A 23,226-nucleotide genomic window follows, 5' to 3' on the forward strand; every position below is an offset into this window, starting at 1 on the left:
ATTATTAGTTTGCACTATTTTTATGCATATAAATATATATATATATATATATATATATATATATATATATATATATATATATATATATATATATATACATATATATATACACACTATGTTCAAAACACCATTAATATAATATTGTAGTTTGTCTCGTATCTAAAATTTTATTATATTAGTGTTTGCTACGAATACAAAGTCTGCACTTTTTTTTTAATATGGGATTCACTTTTTTTTTATATTGCTTGATTTTATTAATATAGGGTCCACTTTTTTTTTCCGTGAGTTTGGAGATGGTGGGTTCCACTTATTTTACTTTTTTTTTTTTTTTTTTTAATATTGGTTGGTGTTTTTTTTAATTTTTAATATTGGTTGGTGTTTAATATGGGGACCACACTTTTTTTTTTTTTTTTTAATGCTTAACGGACGACGAAGCATGGGTTGAGATCCATGCTTCTATATAGTAGTAATATTTAGGAACAATTTTTCATAACTATTTTATTCTAACTTGCATGTTATTTTGCTATTAAAAAAAAAAAAAATCAATGACTTACGTTATTACCCGCATATTTCATTATACTAAGATAATTATGTAAATGATCATAAGTTCCTTTCTCTTGAGTTTTCATATTTTTAGATGTACTTTTATATTCTAACCTATTTCTTAATTATACTTAGATTAAAAAAAATATTTAAATAAAAAACCTTTTGAGAATTTAACTCTCATGTTGGAGAACAGTTTTTGTTGGTAAAGCGTCGTAACTAACCATGATTAAATTATTTAATAAAGTAGAAATATAAAGTATTAATTAATATATGATTATGTGAGAATAAAATCTATGTGCAAATACATATATCGTTGTCTCTTGATTTGGTACGACTAGTTAACGTAAATATCCCAATTTTAGCTCATCGTTTAGTTCTTTTAAAACAATGCAAATATAATCCTTGGTACTGACAAAACATTCGTCTAATTTCTACAAAGTTTTAGATCGCGGTCTAATATTTTTCTCACGAACACTTTAATCCATCAAAAAAAAATTAAATCATAATCTAAAAGATTCATAAATTACAACAAAATAGAAAAACGTCATTTATTAAATAATTATTCCGAAAAAGGACCACCAGACAAAAATATCTCAATACCAGGCCTAAAGTTTTACTGTTTTCATAGTAGAAACATCAAGTCCAAGGTCTCAACTTTAATATAACTAAAACCATTGGTCCAAAATCTTCAATTTTTTTTTTTTTTTTGGCATAAAAGAAAAAGCTAGTCTAGATAAAGAAAAAAAAATTTCAACAAGATTTCCCCTTTTTCTTTTCTGTGTTGTCAGTTCTTACTCTCTGTACCTCCACTAATAACATACACTATACTACTATTTTCTTGATTCTTTGATGTTAGCCTTTTATTCTTCAACAAATATCTAAGTATAACTTGTGAAGCAATGTAATTTATTCAACAAAGGTATAAATTCCCAAGTTGGTTCCTAAGTTTGAAGGGTATTTGCACTTTGGTCAAGGAATCTTGGTGAAAATGTATTTTCTTGGTACTGTATAATGTTTTGTTTATTTTACAACAACCCCTTTTAGTCTACTGGCAAAGAAATGAACCCCAGATAAAGTTTGGGTTTTTATTTGGGTTTTTGAAGCTCTGGTTCTTGTTTTGCTTTTTTCTAAGTTCAGGAGTTTAGTGAATTTTCTTGGTTGTGTATAATTTTGTGTATTGTAAGAACCCCAGATAAAGTTTGAGTTTTTATTTGGGTTCTTGAAGCTTATGGGTGGATTTAGGAGTTTAGTGAGTTGTCTTGGTTTTGTATAATTTTGTGTATTTCAAGAACCCCTGATAAAGTTTGGGTTTTTGAAGTTTTGGTTGTAGTTTTCCTTTTTTCTGTTGTTATGGGTGGATTTAGGAGTTTAGTGAATTATTTTGGTTCTGTATAATTGTGTGTATTGTAAGAATCCCAGAAAAAGTTTGGGTTTTTATTTGGGGTTTTGAAGCTTTGATTGTAGTTTTGCTATTTTCTTCCCCTATTGTTGTGTAGCTTTGGGTGGGTTAAGGAGTTCAGTGAGTTTTCTTGGAAATACTTGAAAAAAGTTAAATGCTTTTTACTGAAGTAATGGCTGCAGAGTCTAATACAGGGTTTCACCAGCAAGCTTTAGGGGCAATTGGTAGCTCATCACCCCAGATGATGTTGATGAGTGATTACTATAGTCAACTTGGAATGAATTTCGATGTAAATAATAGCGGTGTAGGAGGAGGAGGGATGTTGTTTTCGGGGAATCCAACAATGATAAACAACAATAACACTAGTAGCAATAGCCAAAGTCCAAGAACTAGTCAGTATGGAAGTTGTTCAGGTTCCTTTCTTATAGATACAGTGCCAGGGCTCAAGCATGATACGGGCCTCGCAGTTGAATGGACAGTCGAGGAACAGTACAAACTCGATGAAGGACTTATCAAGTAGGTAGTTTATTTCGGGTCTCTGAATGAATAAAGTTCTCTGTAACAACTTCGTTTGTTCCAATATTTTCCAGGTGCTATAGCGAAATGTTGTTATAGAGAACATATACATAACATAACATAACATGAAAGATCGGTTCCACAAAAAACACGGCTGTTATAGTGAAATATTGTTATAGAGAAGTATGACTGTAGATGTTGAGATATTTTTGTGTCTATCCATGTTTGTTACAAAAATATATATTCTTACGTATGTATTTAACCTTCAATGTTTCGATTGTAGGTATGCTAATGAACCCCGTATAATGAAATATGTTAAGATTGCAGCCATGCTTCGCGATAAAAATGTACGTGATGTTGCTCTGAGATGTAGGTGGATCACGGTGAGCTCCCGAGGCTGTTTAATAGCTCTCAATTGCTTGACAGCATTTATCTTTCATCTCTTTTGTAGAAGCTATTTATGATGAATTCTTCTCCTTTCATCTGTCTGAAACTTTTTTTGTCGTAGTTGATGCTTGTTGAGAAAGACTTGCTTACGTCTTTAGTGATTGTTTGTCAGAGAAAGCGAAGGAAACAGGAAGACTGTAGTTTGGGGAAGAAAGTGAAAGATAGGAAGGTGTGCCATCATATACTTTACTTCCTCCTTTTCCTCCCCTCCCTTTTTCTTGTATGGCATTACGAATTACTTTGCTTTGCTTATATGAGTACATAGTGAGTTATTTATTTCTCCAATTTCTTGAATCTCGGAGTTTTTTAGAAACTTTTTTTTTTGTAACTTTGATGTTTGCAGTTCTTTAGTCAGGTTAGTTTAGAGAAATGTGCATGCTGTCAAATGTAAACGTGACATCTTTATTTCCAGCTAACGCAGAGAGAGATAGAGTTTGATAAGATTAGCAGAGAATGTTTATGTGAAGGAGATAAAGAGGATGTGAAGGAGATAAAGAGGACAATACTTTTCATGCAGCAAAATGGAGCAAAGTAACAAAGATAAAGAAAGAGGGTGTTTTAATGCGAAACAAGAGTTTGCTATATTACTGGTTGCGGGGATATTGCCAGGTTCCAAAATCCTTTAGAAACAGGTGATCCCTATTAAATATGCAAACCTGATCCTTGATGCAATAACCAGTAATATTCTCATGGAGTTGTATGATGGAAGAATGTGAGGAAGCTGGGGGAGGAAACAGATTTGTTTCAATAACTCGTTTTATAGTACGTCTGATTTAGTTTGAAGATGGCCCAACTTCCCGGAAACTGGAAGGCACAAATGTTTTACTAGAAGGGACGGTTAATCTGAGGTGGAGACACCAAAAGGATGGGAAGTTCTTTCTTATAAGTTTTTCTCTTCGTCAAACATCTTCTCGATTAATTTGCCTTGGATGATTATCTGGAGGATAAAGCACATCTTAAGGTGGTCGAGTTTTGTTGGATTGTCATGTTTGATGCTTATTTGACACAATCAACTCTGCAGAAGAGGAGATTTTAATGTGTAGTAGGTGTCATAACTTATACGTATGAGATTTATGGTGAAGATACAAGCCATCTGTTGCTACACTGTGTAGTGGCTAGGCAGCTATGGAGTTTCTTTCTGAACATTTATGGACTGATTGGGTGATAGTTAAAAAAATAGCGACATTGGGTGCCTTAGACTGAAGGAGGCTTTCTTAATCTATCCAGGAAAGGAGGAGAGTAAACAAAGCAGGAGCATATATTATCAATTACTAACATATCAGCTTGCCCTTTTTCGGTTGATTTTGAAAGTAGAGAAACCAGAGGCATTTGAAGACAAAGCTGAATCAGTAGAGAAACTTAGATACAATGCTTGTACTCTTTTGGCCTTTTGGTGTAATGTGTTAAATGCACATGAATTAGATATTCCTATAGGTTTTCTAGCCACTTTCGAGATTAATGTGGAGTGAGTTTTTGCAACGGTACATTTTATTTACCTACTCGGTACTGGTTTATAATGAATGAATTTTTTTCTAAAATGAAATCCACTAGATATGTGTTTTATCAAATGTTAAATGTTCTTGTTGAGTTATTTTATCTAACTCAATCAATTTTGTAAAAGAAACGACCTCCTCCCCATATTTCAAGGGCGTGACTCAACATTAGAGAAACATATCATATAACTTAAAAGAACTTTTTAAGTATTATAATCATACTACTGTTGCTAGACCAAGGAAAGTTCTTCCTGTCTTGCCTATAAAAAAATTTCTTACCTGTCTTGCCGGGTCTTTTGGGAGTTTTAAATTATACCTTCCTGCTGTTACAGAGAGAAACTCTGCTGGTGCTAATGGGTATGAGGGTAGGGGCGGGTGGATTTTGTCATTTCTTCTCTTTACTAAGACATGACCTTTGTGTTATTAATGGGAAGTGGCAATAGGATTGTCTACATCTAGTAGAATGTGCTGATTAGTTTTGCATCTACTAGGGAAAGCTTCTGATTGGCCACATTTCAGATCACTAATGGACTAATTAATTCTACCTGTAGCAACTACTTTAGGAAAATTCATGTGTTCTCCCCTAGTTTCAGTGTGCCATGACATTAATTACTAATGATCTCTTTAATGTCTATTGGTATGTCTCTATCTACATGCTTCTTTCCTTATGCATATTTTGTCACATTTTTGAGAAAGAAAAACATTAGATTTTCATGCTCTTTCAGGATAAATCAGCAGAAATGGCCTCAAAGAGTAGTGCATCTGCTTCACTTATGAACTTGGCTCCATATTCTCTCTCCATGAATCATCATGGCCATGGTGCTGCTATGCCTTCAGGAGGTTAGTCACCTGTTTATCAATAGGAGCCTATTCTTCTTCATTTTCCTTTTTGCCAGAAAACAAAGTTGTAATATGATCTCTCAAAATAAATAGCTGTTTCCTGAAATTGACTTAAATGATGTTTCTTCAGTTATCTTATAACAGATAATTGCTTACCTAATAATTCGTAATGCAACTAGATAATGTTTCTGGTTAGAAGTGTGTGTTATTCATTCTGGTATCAGATGAACAGCAATCTGCTATAATGGAAGTATATAAATATCATTTTATTAAGCTTTTTTTAGAGTCTGTAATAAAATCTGAGAGCGATTTATTTAATTAGTTATTTAACTTTAAATAGGGAAAGGGAATCAAGTAATACCAAGGGTACCTTGTAGGAAAAGATGTTGAGTGGTGCAATGCTTTAAGTTTTTTCCCAAGTTACCAGCATATTGCTTGGCCAATTTTCGCATGCAAACACGAAAATATCTCATTTAGCATAATCTGGTAAAACTCTTGCTCAAATAACCGAACCATTCTGTAATTCTTTATGTTGTTTTTGTTTTGCATCTTGCATTATTTCATGCAGGATGGCCTCTGATTGTCTAACTGATTTTTTGGTTGCTTAGCAGCACTGCTTGGAACAAGGCGTCTATTGGAAGAAAATAATCAGGCCCTTAACAAAATTTCAGCTAACCTCTCAACATTCAAGGTATTAATCTCAACCTCTTGTTTATAGAATGAAACTTATGAGATAATTGGAGGGAGGGAAAAAAAAAAAAGGTAGAAGAAGAAAAAAAAAGATGCAAACTCTTGTTGAAGCACTTATGTAGATAGAGAAATAATCAACGCGTGAAGGAAAGGAATAGGAGGTGCTTTGGAGGACATACTATAGCTACAGACCTTAAAAGTCTAGTTGTTTGAGAGACCTTAAATGACCTGGAAACCTATATGGATTTTCTGAACACTCAAGGAAGTGTAAACTTTGTAAGTTTTGTACCTCCGATTTAGCACCTCAAACGGCTCTTACTACCTTATTAAAAAAAGCACCTCAAATGGGTGCTAATTATCAAACAATAAAACACTAATTATAAGTACTTTTAAACCACTCTTCTAAAATGAAATAAAGATAATTCTGAATTGCTCTTGGATATGCATAGAAACACACACCCAGGGACACATTTATTAACTGATTCCTTGTAACTATATCCAACTTTTGTCCACATTAACTTTTTTACGAGTCTGATCCTTCGACAGCAATGGTAATTACCAGAACTTGAGAGTGCGTGTAACACCGGTCATAACTAAGATCGGTGAAATTGTCATCTGTAGGCCTTTTCTGCGTCAGCTCTGACAGTCCTTTTAGTTCGAGCTCAAATAGAAAGGTGATACTTGTTATTTACCACTGACATGGTAGAACTAAGTAGGAAAATTAATGTGGTAACTGAAAGAGGTGTATATAACCCCGGAAAAAAGTAAAAATAAAGATGGAATCATTTTTTACATCTTCATGGATTAAAGCCTTTTTTATTTCTGTTTCCTATTGTGCCTTTAGGAAGGCGACTGGTGAATGTACCTCATCTTACAATTTTCTGTTTTGCATATATTCTGATAGCTGATGTCAATGTTTACATGAGCAGTTGCAGGACAATGTTGATCTTTTTTTCCAGACAAAGAACAACTTAACTGCCGTTTTAAATAAGTAATTCTACTATCCTTTTCATTTACCAGCATGCTGAATTGTGAATTTTAGTTGTCCTGCAATTCAGATAATAATATTATTGTTTATGCCATTTCAGCATGAAAAATATGCCAGGGATTATGAGCCAAATGCCACCACTTCCAGTTTTCTTAAATGAGGAACTTGCTAGTAGTCTTTCGCCTAGTTCATCTCAGGTAATCTTGCTTTTTGTACCCTCTTTTAGGCAGAACGTTCGATTCTTATGCCACATCACTAGGGTTAATCCACAGCGTTAAAGAATCGGTTCTTCTAAAACTTCCATCATAACACTAGAATTACCCGTCATAAATATAATGAAGAAGCCCCCCGGGGGTTAGCTCAATTGGCAAAGGTTGGGCCGTTGGGGAACTTGTGTCTTAGACTCTTAGTTCACAGGTTCGAGCCTTGTTCCTAGCAAACTAACTCTAATATTTAAGTGGACAACGGTAGGGGGGGAGACCCATCATTCCCGAGTTTCAAAGGTTGCAACCCAAAAGGGTCGGCTTCAGACAGAATTCTCGGTTATCAATTTTTTTTTTTTTTGCTTTTATAATGAAACGTCTTAAATATGCTTTGTGTTCATGTATGTTACTCAAACAAGATACTTCAAAATTTCATTATGCTGACGCATCCCTATGTTTTCCCAGCCCATGATGTTTGGCTGCAGAAGCGGAATCCAGTTGAAACAGGAGCCAGCTTGTTGATAGAGAATGCTTGGTGCTCAGTTTGGATTATTGGCTAGTGTAAGTACACAATTTTAGTGTAAATGCATAATAAGCTGGCAGTACTTACAATGATCAGGCCGATGCGAAGAATATTTCTGACCCATTTTCGGAAACTGAATATCTGAGCATAAAGTACCAGGAAATAACAGCCTTACCTCATCTCTTATCAGGCAAAATCTGTACCAGATAATGCACTTAGAAGCTTAAGGTCACGTTTCACCTTTCCGCGTGTAAATTCGAGTAACAAATATAACTTCTGAATCATCCTTTAGTTTTGTAATGTTATCCTTTTGCAGCTTCTTGCATTGTTTATCTAATTTGCTGTAAAAAACGAATTATTGAGTATTGGATTGAAATGAACTCAAATAGAGCGGCATGGATATAAATTTGTGAAGCCACCCTTATCCAAGGGGCGTCAACTCACACCACTGGAAGATTACACTGTATAGATAAGCAACTTTTTTGTTGATGTATATATTGTATGTTGAATCCCATTGGCTACTTCGTGTGTGTTTCTTTATATTTCAACTTTAGTGAAAATGTCGGCTCAGGCGATGTAGTTGATCCTAACTACTTTGGAATGAAATGTGGCTGTTTTCTTGCTTGATTTTTTTTTTTTTTCTAAATATTGGGGGTGGGGGTGTATTTCTTATCGGTATATAAATCTTCAATACCCAATAAAAATCATGTAAGCATATGAAAGCAACTCAAACAGAATCAAAGAAGAGAACTTGACCTCTTAAAGCTGAAGATATTTTTCACCAAAAGCCGTTCAGGTCGATGCTCAATTCTCATCCCTTTTGATTGTATAAAGCTTACTTCCAATAGCTTATCATTCCCAGTATTTTGAACTAAATAACTTATTTTCCCTCCATTAGTTTGGGATATCACCATCTAAAAGTAAAAACTTCTGACTAATTAAAGATGGAGCACAATCTATGCCTTCAATTCTCGCGTCTATAATCCATTAATACAACTTGGACACAATATGAATCCCATCAAAACTCAAATTATAGACATGAATGGAGTAGTGACCAGAACCGGAGTAGTAAGGATTAGCAAAGCAAATAAAATATAGGATACAATTAAAACGATTACTTAAAAAGGCTTATGAAAGATAGAACTGTCTGTGTAGCTGTGAGTAAGAGGAGTATGATGGCTGCCACAATTGAAGCTCCCGCCCAAGGACTATGAAAATAATTGCGCCTCAAATTTGCCATCATTCGGGTCCATGGTTTTTCACAATGTTGAATTGCTGTTCTACATAGGTCTTTGTAATAGAAGTCCGTTGAGATGATGATCCCTTGTCCAATTTTATTGAAGATGTTAGCTACTTCATTGTCCTCTCCTAGTTGGTTGCTGATGATTCCTTTTTGGTCAAGCAAACTCACATCTTTGTCTGAGTCGATAAGATAATTCATGAATGCTGCAAACTCACTGAAACATTTAGGATGTACGTCATATGACTGCTGCTCATAAGCGACGAGATTTCTGAAGAGGGTCTCCGTGTAATCATCGACTTCAAAACAAGGAATTTTCATCTGTCCATTCTCAAATTTAATATCAAATAAAGCTGTGCTATCTCTAAGGTCACTATAACTATTTCCAACTTTTGAAAATCTAACCCCTGCTTCGCAAAGCTCTGTTGCATTCGGCATGTTGGCCTGCCATGTTTGGTCAAATAAAGCTGTGCTATCTCTAAGGTCACTACAAATATTTCTAACTTTTGAAAATCTAAACCCTGCTTCGCAAAGCTCTGTTGCATTCGGCATGTTGGCCTGCCATGTTTGGGGGTTCTTATTACCACACTTATTAATGGGGTGAGAATACCAATATGAAGGGTGAGGATTCACGTGTACTACTTCAAGCAAATGTTTGATGTTTTCGGCATGACTTTCACTCTCTAGATAGTATGCAAAATAGGATGCAGGGTCCATCTCTGGTAATTTAGAAAAGGTCTCCTTCACCAGTTTTGCTAATGGTATTTCATCAACTTCCTTTGTCATGTAAGGAAGCTTGGTGAGAACAAAGAAAGGAAGTTGGTTTTCTAGTAACAACAAGTTTCGACATGCAAGGTTTATCATATAATCTTTGTTTATAATTCAGTCTTCTCCTTCAGGAATCATTCATGACACTCTCGAATAAACTCAACCACGAAACATCCATCTAGAAAAATTATTTCTGAAAATTTGCTAATAATATCACTTTGTCAGGTCCTCTATATTATCATAACAATTTAGTACTTTATCCTTCAATTTCTCAATTTCACTAATGCAACTTTCCACATCAAGCCCCGCTTTCCGCTGCAGAAATCGTCGTAGGTACAACAATTTGTACTTCTCCATCGAACCAAGTTCTGGATTCTTTTTATGGAAAGGACCAATGGAGATCAACATTGGCGTATAAGCATCTGGATTTGATCTCCGTAGCTCCATATTTACTTTGAATATGGTACAAGATTTGATACGTGTATTGTCCAAATCCATAAATCTTTCATCAAAGATTTGATTTACAGATTTATTTGCGTGTGATTGATCTTGACCATTTGTTTCCTTTATCTCGATTAAATGATCTATTTTTTTTCCCCTCGCGTATCTGTAATTAGTAGAACAAAGTCATAAGTTTTCTATTTTTTGCATTGCCCTTTTTCTCACATAAATTGTTACTACTAAATATTGACCATACAAAACATAAACATGAAGACTGAAAATTTCCTAAACGAAGTAGTTGAGGGCAGCAAAAGTTGGCGTTTCCTTTCGTTAGTTTTCTCTTGGTTCTTTCTTTTGAGCCAGTTCATTTGACAGACATACGACAAACTTGCGACAAGTCACTGATGACAAAAGGATTACGGAGAAGAAACAGCGAATTTTCATAGTTTTCAACATTTTAAAATTTTCTTTTTAATTCTTTATTAATTATGCATAGGTGCAAAAGAAAATGAGGAAGAAGATTACAAGATTGTGAATTGAAACCCACAGCAAAAAGGAATCACCATTAATTTTGGCACTTACTAAAAGGAAAAAAAAAAAAAGAGATCCCTTGTGACTATGTGAAATAATAATGTTGGCACAAAGAAGATGAAAGAAGGAGATGAGAGTATTAAAGAAAATACTGTGACTAACGTAACATTTTAAGATGTTATCATATCTAATACTCCCACTTATTATCTATTAGGGTGATACACTAGTCAATATGTTCTTGAACTCTTCTTCAATTTCTAATCAAATTCTTAAACATGACTTCTTAATACACTTTGTTCCATTTTGTATAAATACAAAAAACAAAAAAAAAAAAAATCAGAAAAATGAAAGTGTTGATTGAGAGAGTGACCTCATCTGTTATAGCTTGACGAAGCAGTGGACTTTGGTCATCTATTGGGGTAATCTCAATAGAGTGCGCCATCCCTCTTTGATTACTTAATTTCTCCAACTGTAATTCCAACAAGTAACAAATATCAAGTTTAAAATGACATTGTATCAGAATTGTTTTTACTTCCAAATTCACAGATGGCTATTATCATTAAATGGTATTGTATTAAATTATATAAATTATTTAAAATTGGAATATGGTACACTATTTTCTTAAGAAATCACAACTAATTATGCTTAATTATTAAGGTTGTGGTGGAGTGATAAGTATTCCTCCATCATTAACTAGAGGTATCGGAGTTGAACCCTGCGAAGTGCAAATGAAGTTACGCTTTCGTAGAGAGCTTAATACTCTAAAGTGGGGCTTTCTAACACTAATCCATATTAGTTAAACCTCAAAGCGAATGAAAATTAAAAAACTAACTAAGAATCCCAAGACTCTAATAAAACTATGGGTTAGTTATAACACTCCTATAATATGACTCAATTTCGGATAAATAATTAATTTTTAGTGTTTAGCTTAAAACGAGTAAATGCAGAAAATTACCTCTTTAGCTTGGCTTTCTTTCTTTGGTCTCTTCCACTGCTGCTTCTTTTGGATTTATTTATAAGAGGAATAAGATCAATAATTGAAAATAGTATCTGATACGTGGCCTTGTTTTGGCCTTCAATGATAGAAAAGTAATGATAATCAGTTGACTCAAGTCAATGATTATTTAATTTCCTAAAAAATCTTTATGCTTTAGTGTCAATGAGGGAATCAGAATTTCCGTCGAGAGAGTTCAAAATATAAAAAAATGAACATATGAAGAAGCAGAAAAAAGTCTATCTTTACTATATGTACATAAAAATAATTTTAATCTTGTAAAAATAGTATTTTTTAGTTGAGAGGTTCGGATGAAACAATAATTTCTAGTTTTATTTTATATTAGTTTTAGTACCCACACAATGCGCGGTCAATGTCAAATAAAATTAAACGTAACAAATTATTACTCAAATCGTATTTACGGTATGTTTCTACTTATTTCAATATTTAAACTGACATTTTTATGGAGACCATTTATTTTATCTTGATAAATTCAATTTCTAATACTTCTCTCTCTCCCCCCCCCCCCCCCCCCGGGTCAAGTAATAGTCCTCCTCCACGCGAAGGATAATTAAAGGTTGTTAAAGTGATTCTTCAACGGACTCTTAAGTTAGAAAAAGAAGTTTGAAATCTAATTTATATAGCTACTTTCTTTGACAAATACTCTTTTTGATTGTTTATCCATTCCAGTACATATTCATATTCTTTCAAAGGATCTATTCTAATATTTAAGGCTTTCCAAATTATTTGAAGAGAAATATTTTTAAGCTAATTGATTAGAACCTGTAATTAGAAAAAATTGAAACTATATTCTTGCTAACTCTTAGAGAGAAATAAATACAAATTACTTGGATAATATATACTAATTAATTTTAGTAATTTTATTTATGTGTTAGCACACCAAAAGTATGTTGAAGTCCGTTATCATATATATTCACCAAAAAAACAAATTCATCTATCAGTAGTTTTTTTTTTTTTTTTGAGTCCAAAATAATATTGGTCCCTTTCCTTGGAAAAAAATGAAAGAGGACCATAATTATGAAACTCAAATGACTGAACTTTGAGAAAAAGTAAGAAATATTATACGTATTCATTATTAAATTATTGTAAGTTTTTGTCCCGGTATTTTAATTTCTTTCCTTATATATTACACCTGTGATTTCTTGACTCCTAACTCCTATAGTATTCATTATTCAGTACCGGTTCTCCCATTATTTGCCCATATATCTTTGAGAGAAAGTATATATTTCTTCTTGTATGATGGTGTCCTTTAATTTTTTGCCAAAAATAAATGATTTTCTTATTGTTCAAACTCTTCTTTATTGTTGTCTTCTTAAGAAGATGGTTTTAGTGCTAACTTTTTAAGAGCGTTAAAGATGATAAAAAGGTCAATGCTTGAACTCTAAGGATCGACCTCATAAAGTAATTAATATATCGAGAAGATCTTCTAAACTATTTATATTCAACAAATTCTTGGAAATCTGAAAAGGAAAAACAAAAAAGAAAAGCAAGAGTTTCAAAATAAAAATTATGGTTAAAAAGAAAAAGGATATGCAGTAAATACATGAGTATAAAGCAAACTTTAAGAATTAATAATAAATTAGTTAAAATAAAAGTAAGAAAAAAACATATGACCTTGTAGGCTCCTTGGTAATTAAAAAAAAAAAATTGAATAAAGAATTCCACTAAATTAAATTGGATAATCATGTCACATAATTTTTCATTAATTACTTTTTCATTTGAAAACACCAAACAAAATCTAAGCTCAATGATAAAAAAATTTAAGAAAAGTTATGCCAACAAAAAAAAGTTAGATTCTTTCTACACCTTGAGTATTTTGACACAAACAATACATGAGGGGGAAATATTTTGGCATCTCCATTAGATTCCAAATCTTCTATAATATTACATCATTAAATTCTTTGGCCTATTTATGAATACTCTTTGAAACCTTTTTTTATATCACATAAAGACTGATAAAGTAATTCAATCCATTAGAAAAACACCCATCAAAAAAACGAAAAATGAAATCTAAACGCAACAACAACAACAACAACATACCCAGTGAAATTCCACAATGTGAGTGTCAGAGGAAAGGTAAAGTGTACGCGTACCTTCACACTATCTCGGAAGATAGGAGGCGTTTAGAAAAAGCCTCGGCTCAAATGCGAGAAAATGAAATTTACCTTTTGGTTTTAATTTTCCTTTAGAAGTATTTTACTGGGAATCTCTCTTTATCCTCACCTTCATTCTCGTCTGACGTTGGTGAAAATGTAGATATTGATGTGTCAAGTGCAGTGAGAGAATTGGGAAGTGAAGTTGTACATGGGGTTAATGGGGGATTAGTCTTTTTTCTGATTAATTTAAAAAAGTAATGTAAAAGTCTTTGTTAGTTTTACAACTAAAGAAAATATACTCTTAAAAAAATAATAATTTACACATGCAACATAATCGAGTAGAGAATGACTGTGAAAATTCTGTCTTAACTCAAGGAAGTAGTAGGGAGAAAATCTTATAGACGGCTGTGCAGCAAATACTTTAAATATGTCAATAATAGTAAATAAAAAATATATTTTTTCTATTAAAATATAAACTATTGAATGGATATATATATTTTTTAAACATATATATTTTCTATTAAAATATAAATTATTGAGTATTGGATGAAATGAACTCAAATACAGCGGAATGGATATAAATGTGTGGAGCCACCCTCGTCTAAAGGGCGTCAAGGCGACACCCACTTCGGAAGATTACAATCTGTATAGACAAGTAACTTTTTTGTTGATGTATATATTGTATGTTGAATCCCATTAGCTACTTCGTGTGTGTTTCTTTATATTTCAACTCTCTTTGAAAATGTCGGCTCACAGCGATGTGAGATTGATCCAAGTATATGTGGCTGTTTTTCTTGCTTGATTTTGTGTGGGGTGGGGGGGGGGGAGGTTGGGTAGCGGTATATAAATCTTCAATACCAAATAGAAATCATGTGAACATATGAAAGCAACTCAAACAGAATCAAAGAAGAGAACTTAACCTTTTAAAGCTGAAGATATTTTTCACCAAAAGCTGTTGTGGTCGATGTTAAATTCTCATCCCTTTTGACTGTATAAAGCTTACTTCCAATAGCTTATCGTTCCCATTATTTTGAACTAAATAACTTATTTTCCCTTTCTCTCCATTAGTCTGGGATATCAGTATCACCATCTAAAAGTAAAAACTTCGACTAATTAAAGATGCAACACAATATATGCCTTCAATTCTCGCGTCTATAATCCATTAATACAACTTGGACACAATATTAATCCCATCAAAACACAAATTACATACATGAATGAAGTAGTGACGAGAACCAGAGTAGTAGAAGGATTAGCAAAACAAATAAAAGATGGGATACAATTAAAACGATTACTTAAGAAGGCTTATGAAAGATAGAACTGTCTGCATAGCTGTGAGTAAGAGGAGTATGACGGCTGCCACAGTTGAAGCTCCTGCCCAAGGACTGTGAAAATAATTGCTTCTCAAATTTGTCATTATTTGGTTCCATGTTTTTTCACAATGTTGAGTTGCTGCTCCACATAGGTCTTTGTAATAGGAGTCCGCTGAGAAGATGATCCCTTGTCCAATTTTATTGAAGATGTTAGCTACTTCATTGTCCTCTCCTAGTTGGCTGCTGATGATTCCTCCTCGGCGAAGCAAATTTACATCTTTGTCTGAGTCGATAAGATAATTCATGAATACTGCAAAATCACTGAAACATTTAGGCCGTCCGTCATATGACTGAGATTTCTCAAGAGGGTCTCCGTGTAATCATTGACTTCAAAACAAGGAATTTTCATCTATCCATTCTCAAATTTAATATCAAATAAAGCTGTGCTATCTCTAAGGTTACTATGAATATCTCCAACTTTTGAAAATCTAACCCCTGCTTCACTAAGCTCTGTTGCAGTCGGCATGTTGGCCTGCCGTGTTGGGTGCTCCTTACCACGCTTTTTAGAGAGGCGATAATACAAATGTGAAGGGTGAGGATGCATGTCTACTACTTCAAGCAAATGTGTGATGCTTTCGGCATTACTTTCATTCTCTAGATAGTATGCAAAATAGGATGCAGGGTCCATCTCTGTTTTTAATGTAGAAAAGGTCTCCTTCACCAGTTTTGCGAATGGTATTTCATCAACTTCCTTCGTCAGGTAATAAAGCTTGGTGAGAACAAAGAAAGGAAGTTGGTTTTCTAGTAACAACAAGTCTCGATATGCAAGGTTTATCATATAATCTTTGTTTATAATTGGGTCTTCTCCTTCAGGAATCATTCCATGACACTCTCGAATAAACTCAACCACGAAACATCCATCTAGAAAAATTATTTCTGAAAATTTGCTAATAATATCACTGTCCAGGTCCTCTATATTATCATAACAATTTAGTACTTTATCCTTCATTTCTTCAATTGCACTAATGCAACTTTCTACATCAAGCCCCGCTTTCCGCTGCAGAAACCGTCGTCGGTACAACAATTTGTACTTCTCCATCGAACCAAGTTCTGGATTCTTATAATGGTAAGGGCCAATGGAGATCAACTTCGGCGTATAAGCATCTGGATTTGATTCTCGTAGCCCCACGTTTACTTTGAATATGGTTGCGTGTAACCCTAATTGATCTTGACCATTTGTTTCCTTTATCTCGATTATATGATCTATTTTCTTCCTCTTTTGTACTATTTTCTTCCTCTCTCGTATCTGTAATTAGTAGAACAAAGTCATAATTTTTCAATTTTTTGCATTTCTCTTTTTCTCACATAAATTGTTAATACTAAATATTGACCATACAAAACATAAATCTGAAGACTGAAAATTCCTAAGCGAAGTAGTTGAGGGCAGCAAAAGTTGGCGTTTCCTTTCGTTAGTTTTCTTTTGTTTAACTGTCTTTTTGAGCCTAATTTCATTTTGCCGACAGACGACAAACTTAAGGTGAAATTGCTAAAAACGTAAAAACGAAGTATAAAAAGGGATCACCATTAATTTTGGCACTTACTAAAAGGAAAAAATAAAACATGAGATCCCTTGTGACTCTGAAAATAATACAGTTTACTGAACAAACGATGCTGGCACAAAGAAGATGGAAGAAGGAGATGAGAGTATTAAAGAAAATACTGTGACTAACGTGATCAATAGAACATTTTAAGATGTTATCATATCTAGTACTTTACTATATATTTGGGTGACAAACTAGTCAATAGGTTCTTGAATTCTTCTTCTTCACTTTCTAATCCAATTCTTAAACATGACTTCTTAATATACTTTGTTCCATTTTATATAAATACAAAAAACAAAAAAAAACAAAAAAAATCAGAAAAATGAAAGTGGTGATTGAGAGAAAGTGACCTCATCTTTTGTAGCTTGACGAAGCAGTTCACTTTGGTCATCTACTGCGGTAATCTCATTACAGTGGGCCATCCCTCTTTGATTACTTAATTTCTCCATCTGGAATTCCAACAAGTAACGAAGATCAAGTTTAAAATGACATTGTATCAGAATTGTTTTTACTTCCACAGATGGCTATTATCATTAAATGGTATTGTATTAAAATATTTAAAATTGTAATATGGTACGCTATTTTCTAAAGAAATCACAACTGCGAAGTGCGAATGAAGTTACCTTTGATAGAGAAACATATCATATAACCTAACAGAACTTTTTAAGTATTATAATCGTACTACCGTTGCTAGACCAAGGAAAGTTCTTCCTGTCTTGCCTATAAAAAAGTTCTTACCTGTCTTGCCGGGTCTTCTGAGACTTTGACATTATACCTTGCTGCTGTTACAGAGAGAAACTCTGCTGGTGCTAAGGGGTGTGAGGGTAGGGGCGGATAGATTTGTCATTTCTTCTCTTTACTAAGACATGACCTTTGTGTTATTAATGGGAAGGCGCAATAGGATTGTCTACATCTAGTAGAATGTGCTGATTAGTTTTGCATCTACTAGGGAAAACTTCTGATTGGCCACATTTCAGATCACTAATGGACTAATTAATTCTACCTGTAGCAACTACTTTATGAAAATTCATGTGTTCTCCCCTAGTTTCAGTGTGCCATGACATTAATTACTAATGATCTCTTTAATGTCTATTGGTATGTCTCTATCTACATGCTTCTTTCCTTATGCATATTTTGTCACATTTTTGAGAAAGAAAAACATTAGATTTTCATGCTCTTTCAGGATAAATCAGCAGATATGTCCTCAAAGAGTAGTGCATCTGCTTCACTTATGAGCTTAGCTCCATATTCTCTCTCCATGAATCATCATGGCCGTGGTGATGTTATGCCATCAGGAGGTTAGTCTCACCTGTTTATCAATAGGCCTATTCTTCTCCATTTTCCTTTTTGCCAGAAAACAAAGTTGTAGTATGATCTCTCAAAATAAATAGCTGTTTCCTGAAATTGACTTAAATGATGTTTCTTCAGTTATCTTGTAACAGATAATTGCTTACCTAATAATTCGTAATGCAACTAGATAATGTTTCTCTTTAGAAGTGTGTGTTATTCATTCTGGTATCAGATGAACAGCAATCTGCTATAATGGAAGTATATAAATATCATTTTATTAAGCTTTTTTTAGTCTGTGATAAAATCCGAGAGCGATTTATTTAATTAGTTATTTAACTTTAAATAGGGAAAGGGAATCAAGTAATACCAAGGGTACCTTGTAGGAAAAGATGTTGAGTGGTGCAATGCTTTAAGTTTTTTCCCAAGTTACCAGGATATTGCTTGGCCAATTTTCGCATGCAAACACGAAAATATCTAATTTAGCATAATCTGGTAAAACTCTTGCTGAAAATACCGAATTATTCTGTAATTCCTTATGTTGTTTTTGTTTTGCATTTTGCATTATTTCATGCAGCATCGCCTCTGTTTGTCTAACTGATTTTTTGGTTGCTTAGCAGCACTACTTGCAACAAGGCGTCTATTGGAAGAAAATAATCAGGCCCTTAACAAAATTTCAGCTAACCTCTCAACATTCAAGGTATTAATATCAACCTCTTGTTTATAGAATGAAACTTATGAGATAATTGGAGGAGAAAAAAAAAATGCAAACTCTTGTTGAAGCACTTATGTAGATAGAGAAATGATCAACGCGTGAAGGAAAGGAATGGGAGGTGCTTTGGAGGACATACTATAGCTACAGACCTTAAAAGTCTAGTTGTTTGAGAGACCTTAAATGACCTGGAAACCGTATGGATTTTCTGAACACTCAAGGAAGTGTAAACTTTGTAAGTTTTGTACCCCCGATTTAGCACCTCAAACGGCTCTTACTACCTTATTAAAAAAAGCACCTCAAATGGGTGCTAACTATCAAACAATAAAACACTAACAAGAAAAGAAAGAAGGCTCATTAATATCAGATTATAGATATACAATGACAAAAAATTGGGCCAGTTAATTATAAGCACTTTTAAACCACTCTTCTGAAATGAAATAAAGATAATTCTGAATTGCTCTTGTATATGCATAGAAACACACACCCAGGGACACATTTATTAACTGATTCCTTGTAACTATATCCAACTTTTGTCCACATTAATTTTTTTACGAGTCTGATCCTTCGACAGCAATGGTAATTACCAGAACTTGAGAGTGCGTGTAACACCGGTCATAACTAAGATCGGTGAAATTGTCATCTGTAGGCCTTTTCTGCGTCAGCTCTGACAGTCCTTTTAGTTCGAGTTCAAATAGAAAGGTGATACTTGTTATTTACCACTGACATGGTAGAACTAAGTAGGAAATTAATGTGGTAACTGAAAGAGGTGTGTATATAACCCCGGAAAAAAGTAAAAATAAAGATGGAATCATTTTTTACATCTTCATGGATTAAAGCCTTTTTTATTTCTGTTTCCTGTTGTGCCTTTAGGAAGGCGACTGATGAATGTACCTCATCTTACAATTTTCTGTTTTGCATATATTCTGATAGCTGATGTCAATGTTTACATGAGCAGTTGCAGGACAATGTTTATCTTTTTTTCCAGACGAAGAACAACTTAACTGCCGTTTTAAATAAGTAATTCTACTATCCTTTTCATTTACCAGCATGCTGAATTGTGCTGAATTGTGAATTTTAGTTGTCCTGCAATTCAGATATTAATATTATTGTTTATGCCATTTCAGCATGAAAAATATGCCAGGGATTATGAGCCAAATGCCACCACTTCCAGTTTTCTTGAATGAGGAACTTGCTAGTAGTCTTTTGCCTAGTTCATCTCAGGTAATCTTGCTTTCTGTACCCTCTTTTAGGCAGAACGTTTGATTCTTATGCCACATCACTAGGGTTGATCCACAGCGTTAAAGAATCGGTTCTTCTAAAACTTCCATCATAACACTAGAATTACCCGTCATAAATATAATGAAGAAGCCCCCGGGGGTGGCTCAATTGGCAAAGGTTGGGCCGTTGGGGAACTTGTGTCTTAGACTCTTAGTTCACAGGTTCGAGCCTTGTTCCTAGCAAACTAACTCTAATATTTAAGTGGACAACGGTAGGGGGAGACCCATCATTCCCGAAGTTTCAAAGGTTGCAACCCAAAAGGGTCGGCTTCAGACGAATTCTCGGTTATAATTTTTTTTTTTTGGCTTTTATAATGAAACGTCTTAAATATGCTTTGTGTTCATGTATGTTACTCAAACAAGATCCTTCAAAATTTCATTGTGCTTACGCATCCCTATGTTTTCCCAGCCCATGATGTTTGGCTGCAGAAGCGGAATCCGGTTGAAACAGGAGCCAGCTTGTTGATAGAGAATGCTTGGTGCTCAGTTTGGATTATTGGCTAGTGTAAGTACACAATTTTAGTGTAAATGCATAATAAGCTGGCAGTACTTACAATGATCAGGCCGATGCGAAGAATATTTCTGACCCATTTTCGGAAACTGAATATCGAGCATAAAGTACCAGGAAATAACAGCCTTACTTCATCTCTTATCGTGCAAAACTGTGCCGAGATAATGCACTTAGAAGCTTAAGGTCACGTTTCCCCTTTCCGCGTGAAAATTCGAGTAACAAATATAACTTCTGAATCATCCTTTAGTATTGTAATGTTATCCTTTTGCAGCTTCTTGCATTGTTTATCTAATTTGCTGTAAAAATCGAATTATTGAGTATTGGATTGAAGTGAACTCAAATAGAGCGGCATGGATATAAATTTGTGGAGCCACCCTTATCCAACGGGCGTCAACTCACACCACTGGAAGATTACATTGTATAGATAAGAAACTTTTTTGTTGATGTATATATTGCATGTTGAATCCCATTGGCTACTTCGTGTGTGTTTCTTTATATTTCAACTCCCTTTAGTGAAAATGTCGGCTCCGGCGATGTAGTTGATCCTAGCTACTTTGGAATGAAATGTGGCTGTTTTCTTGCTTGATTGTGTGTGTGGGAGTCATTGTTTATAATTCGGTCTATCATATAATCATATAATCATTGTTTATATTCGACGTGCAAGGTCTATCATATAATCATTGTTTATAATTCGGTCTTCTCCTTCAGGAATCATTCCATGATACTCTCGAATAAACTCAACCACGAAACATCCATCTAGAAATATTATTTCTGAAAATTTGCTAACAATATCACTGTCCAGGTGCTCTATATTATCATAACAATTTAGTACTTTATCCTTCATTTCCTCAATTTCACTAACGCAACTTTCCACATCAAGCCCCGCTTTCCGCTGCAGAAATCGTCGTCGGTACAACAATTTGTACTTCTCCATCCAACCAAGTTCTGGATTCTTGTTATGGTAAGGACCAATGGAGATCAACATTGGCGTATAAGCATCTGGATTTGATTTCCGTAGCTCCACATTTACTTTGAATATGGTACAAGATTTGTTATATGTATTGTCCAAATCCATAAATCTTTCATCATAGATTTGATTTAGAGATTTATTTGCGTGTGACCCTAATTGATCTTGACCATTTGTTTCCTTTATCTCGATTAAATGATATATTTTCTTCCCCTCTCGTATCTGTAATCAGTAGAACAAAGTCATAAGTTTTCTATTTTTTGCATTTCCCTTTTTCTCACATAAATTGTTACTACTAAATATTGACCATACAAAACATAAATATGAAGACTGAAAATTTCCTAAACGAAGTAGTTTGAGGGCAGCAAAAGTTGGCGTTTCCTTTCGTTAGTTTTCTCTTGTTCTTTCTTTTGAGCCAGTTCATTTGACAGACAGACGACAAACTTAAGGTGAAATTGCTAAAAACGTAAAAACGAAGTATAAAAAGGGATCACCATTAATTTTGGCACTTACTAAAAGGAAAAAATAAAACATGAGATCCCTTGTGACTGTGAAAATAATACAATTCCATCAACAAACGATCGTTGGCACAAAGAAGATGGAAGAAGAGATGAGAGTATTAAAGAAAATGCTGTGACTAACGTGATCAATAGAACATTTTAAGATGTTATCATATCTAGTACTTACTATATATTTGGGTGACAGACTAGTCAATAGGTTCTTGAATTCTTCTTCTTCAATTTCTAATCAAATTCTTAAACATGACTTCTTAATATACTTTGTTCCATTTTGTATAAATACAAAAAAATAAAATGAAAGTGGTGATTGAGAGAAAGTGACCTTATCTTTTGTAGCTTGAGGAAGCTGTGGACTTTGGTCATCTATTGGGGTAATCTCAATAGAGTACGCCATCCCTCTTTGATTACTTAATTTCTCCATCTGTAATTCCAACAAGTAACAAATATCAAGTTTAAAATGACATTGTATCAGAATTGTTTTTCCTTAAAATGACAGATGGTTTTTCATTCCAAATTACAGTTTTTATTATCATTAAATGGTATTGTATTAAAATATTTAAAATTGTAATATGATACACTATTTTCTAAAGAAATCACAACTAATTATGTGCAATTATTAAGGTTGTGGTGAAGTCATTCCTCCATTCATAAAAGATTCCTTATCATTGAACCTTTGATAGAGAGCACACACTTCAAAGTGGGGCTTTCCAACACTAATCCATATTAGTTAAATCTCAAAGCGGATGAAAAATAAAAAACTAACATCAAGTAAGAATCCCAAGACTCAAATAAAATTATGGGTTAATTATAACACCCCTCTAATATGACTCAATTTCGGATAAATAATTATTTTTTAGTGTTTAGCTTAAAACGAGAAAATGCAGAAAATTACCTCTTTAGCTTGGCTTTCTTTCTTTGGTCTCCTCTACTCTTGCTTCTTTTGGATTTATTTATAAGAGGAATAAGATCAATAATTGAAAATAGTATCTGATACGTTGCCTTGTTTTGGCCTTCAATGATAGAAAAGTATTGATAATCAGTTGACTCAAGTCAATGATTATTTAATTTCCTAAAAAATCTTTAGGCTTTGGCGTGACTAGAGATATGGACATCTTTGTGGTACTATCCTATAAATACCTTTTAAATTTCTAGCTTTATTTTATATTAGTTTTAGTACCCGTGCGATGCGTGGTCAATGTCAAATAAAATTAATCGTAACAAATTATTACTCAAATCTTATTTACGATATATTTCTACTCGCTTCAATATTTAAACCGACATTTTTATGGAGACCATTTACT

The 23,226-nt window shown here is 33.7% G+C and overlaps 4 protein-coding genes and 1 pseudogene across 9 annotated transcripts; 2 read left to right on the forward strand and 3 right to left on the reverse strand.

The window, feature by feature from the left end:
- The first annotated feature begins 1,245 nt into the window (after positions 1–1,245).
- On the forward strand, positions 1,246–8,270 carry LOC132060065 (uncharacterized). Of its 5 annotated transcripts, none has more exons than XM_059452931.1 (8): positions 1,246–1,465; positions 2,128–2,461; positions 2,745–2,844; positions 3,021–3,077; positions 5,127–5,241; positions 5,850–5,932; positions 6,861–6,922; positions 7,020–7,210. In XM_059452931.1, the coding sequence occupies exons 2-8, from the start codon at positions 2,187–2,189 to the stop codon at positions 7,195–7,197; spliced, it is 870 nt and encodes a 289-aa protein (XP_059308914.1). In that variant the 5' UTR covers positions 1,246–1,465; positions 2,128–2,186; the 3' UTR covers positions 7,198–7,210. The 5 variants fall into 5 exon arrangements, with proteins under 5 accessions (XP_059308914.1, XP_059308910.1, XP_059308911.1 ...); XM_059452929.1 differs by adding an exon at positions 7,588–8,270 and having other exon boundaries at positions 1,251–2,461; positions 7,020–7,116; XM_059452930.1 differs by adding an exon at positions 7,588–8,270 and having other exon boundaries at positions 1,254–2,461; positions 5,853–5,932; positions 7,020–7,116.
- Positions 8,271–8,602: 332 nt separating this feature from the next.
- Positions 8,603–10,151, reverse strand: LOC132061546 (UPF0481 protein At3g47200-like; annotated as a pseudogene).
- Positions 10,152–15,414: 5,263 nt separating this feature from the next.
- On the reverse strand, positions 15,415–17,072 carry LOC132061548 (putative UPF0481 protein At3g02645). Its single transcript, XM_059454339.1, has 2 exons — positions 17,001–17,072; positions 15,415–16,355 (listed from the first exon to the last, which is right to left on the reverse strand). Exons 1-2 carry the CDS (start codon positions 17,070–17,072, stop codon positions 15,459–15,461), a joined length of 969 nt encoding a protein of 322 aa, XP_059310322.1. The 3' UTR covers positions 15,415–15,458.
- A 641-nt stretch (positions 17,073–17,713) lies between these two features.
- LOC132060067 (uncharacterized) lies at positions 17,714–20,939 on the forward strand. Of its 2 annotated transcripts, none has more exons than XR_009415879.1 (5): positions 17,714–17,948; positions 18,558–18,637; positions 19,608–19,669; positions 19,777–19,967; positions 20,034–20,171. XR_009415879.1 is itself a non-coding variant. In XM_059452932.1 (5 exons), the coding sequence occupies exons 1-5, from the start codon at positions 17,849–17,851 to the stop codon at positions 20,393–20,395; spliced, it is 396 nt and encodes a 131-aa protein (XP_059308915.1). In that variant the 5' UTR covers positions 17,826–17,848; the 3' UTR covers positions 20,396–20,939. The 2 variants fall into 2 exon arrangements, 1 of the variants encoding a protein (XP_059308915.1); XM_059452932.1 differs by lacking the exon at positions 20,034–20,171 and adding an exon at positions 20,339–20,939 and having other exon boundaries at positions 17,826–17,948; positions 19,777–19,873.
- A 147-nt stretch (positions 20,940–21,086) lies between these two features.
- On the reverse strand, positions 21,087–23,085 carry LOC132061549 (putative UPF0481 protein At3g02645). The gene is made up of 3 exons (XM_059454340.1): positions 22,818–23,085; positions 22,248–22,346; positions 21,087–21,629 (listed from the first exon to the last, which is right to left on the reverse strand). Exons 2-3 carry the CDS (start codon positions 22,344–22,346, stop codon positions 21,087–21,089), a joined length of 642 nt encoding a protein of 213 aa, XP_059310323.1. The 5' UTR covers positions 22,818–23,085.
- Positions 23,086–23,226: the final 141 nt, after the last annotated feature.

This window comes from Lycium ferocissimum, chromosome 6 (genome assembly GCF_029784015.1).
Source record: "Lycium ferocissimum isolate CSIRO_LF1 chromosome 6, AGI_CSIRO_Lferr_CH_V1, whole genome shotgun sequence".
Taxonomy (NCBI): domain Eukaryota; kingdom Viridiplantae; phylum Streptophyta; class Magnoliopsida; order Solanales; family Solanaceae; genus Lycium; species Lycium ferocissimum.